Source organism: Brugia malayi (assembly GCF_000002995.4).
Source record: "Brugia malayi strain FR3 genome assembly, contig: Bm_v4_Chr1_scaffold_001, whole genome shotgun sequence".
Taxonomy (NCBI): domain Eukaryota; kingdom Metazoa; phylum Nematoda; class Chromadorea; order Rhabditida; family Onchocercidae; genus Brugia; species Brugia malayi.
The window spans coordinates 12182682-12188896 of NW_025062475.1; the positions used below are offsets into that span (position 1 = coordinate 12182682).

The 6215-nt window shown below is 30.3% G+C and overlaps 3 protein-coding genes across 3 annotated transcripts; 2 read left to right on the forward strand and 1 right to left on the reverse strand.

Annotated features, from left to right (window-relative positions):
• Window positions 1-1483: 1483 nt before the first annotated feature.
• Window positions 1484-1859, forward strand: Bm9355 (transcriptional activator RF2a, putative; the record flags this gene model as incomplete). The annotated part of the gene is made up of 2 exons (XM_043077593.1): window positions 1484-1551; window positions 1682-1859. The coding sequence occupies 2 exons, from the start codon at window positions 1484-1486 to the stop codon at window positions 1857-1859; spliced, it is 246 nt and encodes an 81-aa protein (XP_042933527.1).
• Window positions 1860-2476: 617 nt separating this feature from the next.
• On the reverse strand, window positions 2477-2790 carry Bm17413 (Uncharacterized protein; the record flags this gene model as incomplete). Its single annotated transcript, XM_001891975.2, has 2 exons — window positions 2477-2524; window positions 2611-2790. The coding sequence occupies 2 exons, from the start codon at window positions 2788-2790 to the stop codon at window positions 2477-2479; spliced, it is 228 nt and encodes a 75-aa protein (XP_001892010.2).
• Window positions 2791-3234: 444 nt separating this feature from the next.
• Bm9354 (Uncharacterized protein) lies at window positions 3235-5984 on the forward strand (the record flags this gene model as incomplete). Its single annotated transcript, XM_001891976.2, has 10 exons — window positions 3235-3273; window positions 3393-3521; window positions 3718-3804; window positions 3901-3951; window positions 4171-4236; window positions 4348-4452; window positions 4775-4840; window positions 4987-5287; window positions 5491-5561; window positions 5742-5984. The coding sequence occupies 10 exons, from the start codon at window positions 3235-3237 to the stop codon at window positions 5982-5984; spliced, it is 1158 nt and encodes a 385-aa protein (XP_001892011.2).
• Between the last annotated feature and the right edge of the window lie 231 nt (window positions 5985-6215).

A 6215-nucleotide genomic window follows, 5' to 3' on the forward strand; every position in this document is an offset into this window, starting at 1 on the left:
TATGGTATGCTTTTACTTCTATATTTTTCCTCTTATCATTACTAATTTTTAATAATTTAAATTAGGCATGAAAGAGATGAAAGGAAGAAAAAGTTGACTAAGATTAAAGTGGACAATTTTTTCATATTAAAATATTCAATATAGCGAAAATAGAATATAATCAATGCAGAATTATATATTCGATAGACAATTTATGGTATGCATTACTCCTTTTTTTAAATTTGTTCAATTTGCATCATTAAATGATTTGAATTTTTTTCGATATCTTTTTTTTTTTATTTCATTTCTTTATAAAAAAAAAAACTTATCCATCCTTTTTCATTAATATATTAACTTTTATTGTTACCAAAATGTCACATATATCATCAAGATGAGTTATTTCAAATTCCTTTTCTACTTTTCTGTAGTTTCAGTTAAATTCCTGTTTAAATACAATCGATTCACTTCTGCTACATATGTCATACTTTCTCGTACTTTTTTTTTTTTTAAGATAACATTTCAAGAAATGAGTTTAATGAATTTAAAACATATTAATGTTCCATGCAAAAGTCTATAACTGTAACATTCTTTTTTGCTTTTTTTTTCTTTTTTTTTTTTTTGCTTTTTTTTCTCTTTTTACATTAAAACAGGATTACAGGAATAGAATTGTTTTCAGAAACAATTTATCCACTATTAATTATTTTAATTTAATTGAACTTTTTACAAAAATCATATTCGAGCATTTATTAAAGTGAATGTTTGAATGAATTTCGCGTAGGATTTGTTTTCAATTTGTTTAAATTTTAAAAATTGCTACTACCTATTACCTCGCTCTCTGTTTTTTCTCGCTCTCTCTCTCCTCTTTTCCTTTTTTTCATTTTTAATTAAATTAACTAATCAATTTGATTGAAATCATTCTTACCTGCAATACCTTTCTTTTATTTGCAAATTATACTTTGATATTGTTGCGTTCCTTTTTTCTTTTCTTTTTTTTTTTTTTGAAAAGTGAGAAAGTAGTGAAATAAAAATGGTAAGTTGAAGAAACTTGAATTTTTCATATGGCAAAAGTTATAATTAGTTGCTCTCACTTGATCATGTTAATTTTTAAAATTCACTTCATTTTATTTCCTTTTTTTTAATTCAGCTATAGAGACATTCTGTCTCCAATAACACTTCTTTTTCTTTTTCTTTAAAATTTAATTTTAAGCCTTGTTAGTATCCATATTATATTATCAATTGAAATGCCATGTATATATTATTGTTAACGCAACATAACATTTATTATAATAATGAACAATGCTACATTTTGCATGTAATAATAGTAATAATAATAATAATAATAATTGTAAGTAGGATTTATAACAAATCCTATTGTATTTATTTGTCCAACAAATTTATTTATTTACCAAACAAATCTATTTATTCAACCAACATTCATTCCAATATTTCATAAATGCAAAATTTGTTAGTAATATTGGGGACAATGATGCTGACGACCACGACAATGGGTAATGTTGGTTTGCTGTTGATGTTGACGATGAATTTAGTAGTAATCACAGGAGGAGGAAAGAGGTGAAAAAGGGGTTAGGAGGGAGGTAGGCAAGGGGACTTGCCTGCCTCTCTAATGACACACCACCGCCACTGCTACCGCTACCGTCACTGCCATTGCCATCGTCACTATCATCATCATCATCGTCAGCAGCTCAGCGTCAGCATCACATCGATGTCGACTCGTTGACGATGACAAGGACGATAAAGATGGAGGGAGGAAGACGACGATAAGAATGATGAAAGTTGGGACGAAGGACACAAATGGATCACAACAACAACAACAACAACAACAGCAGCAGCAACGTCAATATCATTATCATTATCAGTAGAAGTAATTAGTTGTAGTAGTAATGGTAGTACTAGTAGTAGTAGTAGTAGTAATGATAACAACAGTGATAACCTTAGTTATATATTACTTAAGCAGAATCAAGACAGACAGGGAGAGAGAAAGAAAGAAACGATTAAAGAGGATAATTTTAGAATTTTTTTAAATAACATTTAATCTTATTATGTGAGGAAAAAAGGAAAAAATAATGAAAGTATTGAAAATATTTAATTATAAATTTGAAATTATTTTATGTAATTATTTATAAAATTTTTTTTGTTTCTATTTTTTTTCAGAATGTTAAGTCTTTTTTTTTTTTCACTTTTTAATAAAAGTTTTTAGAATATCCCTAATTTATAATTCAGCGAATAAAATTTTGGTATAAAATATATGCAAGAGGTAAACATACAGTAATTATCGTCATTGTTATTAACTTATATTTAACTATAATAATTATTGTCAAATGAAGGATAATTGCCATTGCTGCTGTTATTAACTATTGCTGTCATTGATTGTTAATGACAGAGGTTATTGCTGATGATGATAATAATAATAATAATAATAACAGGGTTGGTTGAGGGAAGAGTGACAAAGACGGATACAGGAAGGGTATTGATGTTGCTAGCAGTAATAGTTGGTCGTCATCGTTGATGATTGTGCTGTTGTTGGCTGATGATATCATTGTGCAGCAGAAATGCCTAGTAATGTTGATGTCGATGAGCGCCGCTTCTCCCTTTTCATCCTTGCAAACATACACCATCACTATCATCATCGCCGTTACCATCACCACTGCTATCACTATCACTATCACTATTACCATCACTATCATTATCTCCAACACCAGCAGTAGCAGCAGCAGCACCACCACCACCACCAACACTATCACTATCACTATCACTACTACTATCATTATATATTATTATTATTATTATCATTCCTATCCTCCACTACTCATCGTTATCAAAATTTCTCTTTTTTTCACTCTTCAAATCATTCATCCATCCTTATATGCCTTCTTGCTGTTATCACTACTGATAACGATGTCTATGAAGTTTTATATTACATTATAACTAATTTCTCATTGTATCAAACATTCTTTTACCATCAGTTTCACATAAGCACCTCAAAAGTGTTTCACTGATAATTGTAGTAGAAGCAACTGCAACGAAATTTTAATAACATCTAAAAATGAATATCGATTTTGTTACATTTAAAGTTAAAATTTAATTATCGTCAAAAAAAAATATTGAACATTTTAACAATTATATGAATTTCAACAAATATTACAATATATATATTATGCGGTAATTTACGCTAACAACAGTATGCAAAATACATTGAATTCAAAATTAATGAAACATATTTATAGGTAACTAACCATGCATGCCGGGTTCGATGGTACAACAGCACCGTCAATGGTGAGTATAGTGAGTTAATTTTGATTATTTATTAAAGCATTGTTTGATTATTGACTTCAGTGCAATTTAAAAAACTTTCCTATATTATGTTCTTGAATACTAGGTGAAAATTTGTGCAGGTACCAACGAATGTCGCTGTTTCGCAACGTGAAAAAAGACGATTTTACGTGAAAAAGTCGATAATTGGAATGCAAGAATTTCGCGATTGGGAAGAAAAACTAGGCGATTATTGGTATCGCCATCATCACGTGAATCCTTTTTTTCTGATTTTTGCTTAGTCTGAAAATTTAAGGGGACCTTTTATTATTTCCAATATATCATTATTTTTTTGTTATATGCGCTTTCCATTTCGTTGTTAGTAATACTTTTGAAAAACTACTGCCATTTTCGTTAACATCACAAAAGATCAGACGATCTTGACGACCAGCGATTGGCTTGTTTTAGAAAGTGAATAACATCGTGTATTATCACTGCAAATATGAACCTTGTTATGCGTCGATGAAAGCCAAAGTAATGCTCGACTGTGTACAGGTATTCAAATTATTTAATAAATTTTAATCTTTTCCTTCCTCACTAAATACTATCGTCCAAGTTAAAGTGTAATTTATCTTTGTTGTGACTTTGCAGTTATATGTTACCGAAGAAGGACATTCGCATCCCGCTCCTGCTGATATGATGGTGCGTTATTTGTTTTTTCTTCTAAAATGATGTATTTTCATTTTCATATCGCTCATATTAAATGTTAACCTGGAATTTAAGAAATGAAACATAAAAAATTTGTGTTAAAACATATTACCATATATTTGAATGAATTGGCTAAGAAATGACAATTTCCATTGTGCCATTGTAATTCAGCAGCAGCAGCAGCAAACTGTTGAATCATAATTTTTTTTTTAGGCACCACCATCGAAACATGTAATGGATCCTCTGACACGGCAAACTGTATCGGTTCAGAAACGAAAAGTATGTCGAAATTTTGTCATAATTTTGAGAAATCTTAGAATGTGTTATTGCAATGATAACATTTATTATGCTTAATATTGCATAAATTTTATTAAATTTTTTTGTTTACAGCATATGGATGAGCAGTATTATACCGGATTTTCAGCAGCGCCATATCCTCAACAATTTTTAAACGATATACTTCGTATGCAAGGCGATTTCAATGGTGTCCATGATGTTAGTTTGTCTATTTTGTCAACCAGTTTTTATTCTGCTTATGACAAGATGCATAAGATCGATTATTAATTTATTTGAAAATATTTTTGGAAATATAAATCATAATATCGGTTTGATCATGAGGTTATCGATTTCTTTGCTTGAACAAATCTTATCTATTATCATAGCTTTTTTTAAATAATTCCAGTTTTTATTTCAAATACGTTAAACTTTTCGGGCATTTTTGCGAAGAAATGTCATTTTCAAGAATTTTGATAGGCAGAAAAAAATTTCAACGTACAAGTTTCTGGTTTGAGGATGTTAAACTAATAGATATTTGTAGGCTAGTGCAGCTGCTTGTTATAGCAATCCTCATCTGGCATTTCAGAATGGCGAAGCATCAAAAGAAGTAATTTCTTTTTTCCTTTTCTTTCAACTTTATACTTTCTGTGAACCTGCATTTACGGGAATTTAAATGAAAAATTATACCACCAAAGTAAAGATAGATTTCGTAGAAATCAGAGCCTTCATGGCTATGCGTACCGAATTTATCAGGGCATCGAAATAAAAATGGAGAATCAGGGTGCTACAACATCGGATATGCGTATGGAAGTGATTTCGGCAGTCGCAGAAGTGGCCAAATATGCTCAGAATAGGACAGCACAAATGGAAAATAATTCACAGAAAGGTGCTGATGGAACTGGTACCGTGCAGCAAGTATCGAAACCAATTTCTGCTCATTCAACAACCTCACCGATTAGCTCACCTGAAGTACATCCTTCTGGTAATTCCAACCAAGTGCAGCAACGAAATAGTTTCTCAGATGAAAGTGACAGCGATGATGATGAATCATCGGGTGAGTAGGCAAAGTCTTAATAGAATCATTCCGCAAAGTAAAGTTCAATTTTACTTGATAAAAAAAAAAACTGTTACTCGTAAAACTGTTAATTTAAAGAGCGTGTTCTGGAATTTGAAAAAAAACAGTTTTCTCTACTAACTGTAAGGGATTTTAAATAACTTTCTTTGTTTAATTCAAAATAGCTTCTTTTTTTTTTCCAGATACGGAAAGTGATGATGCAAAGTGTTCTTCTTCCCATGCTGGACAAAAATGTGGTGGTGGAGATGTTGAAGTATATTCAGTTCTTAAAAATTGTATTTAGTAAAATTCATCCATACAGAATAAATTTATCATTATACATCATTTCTGATCTTTCGCTTTGAAATTGAAATTTTTATTTTAGCTATATGTAATATTACTTCAATCACTATAATGAGATATGTAGAAAAATAATTTACTTTTTTCTCTTCAGACTGACAACGATTTGTTTGCAATATTAAAGAAAAAAATTGAAAGACAAGTGCCACGAAAACGTCTACGTTACCTGCGACGTATAAGACGACAACTAAGTTATTTTTTACAAATGCATGAAGTGAAAGAAATGTCGTCACGATTACCACCAGCAACAAAATACGAAGATATCTTTGGGAAACATCAACAACAGCAGCAACAGCCACATCAACACCAACAACAGCAACAACAATCACAGCAGTGATTATCATCATGTAAATAATTGTTTTTATTTTGAGCTGTTCCTGTCAATACAAACATTTTCTGGTCTCATTAATTTTGAAATTTTATGTTGTAAACAAATTTATAAACAACTTGCCTTAGTTTTTTTTTTTCCCCTCCACTTTTACTTTAAACTCTATTTGGGGTTAAAAAAAGTGGGAAATTGGGAACGAATTTAGGAAAAAATTATGGAAAAGAAAAATTTGTTTTGAGT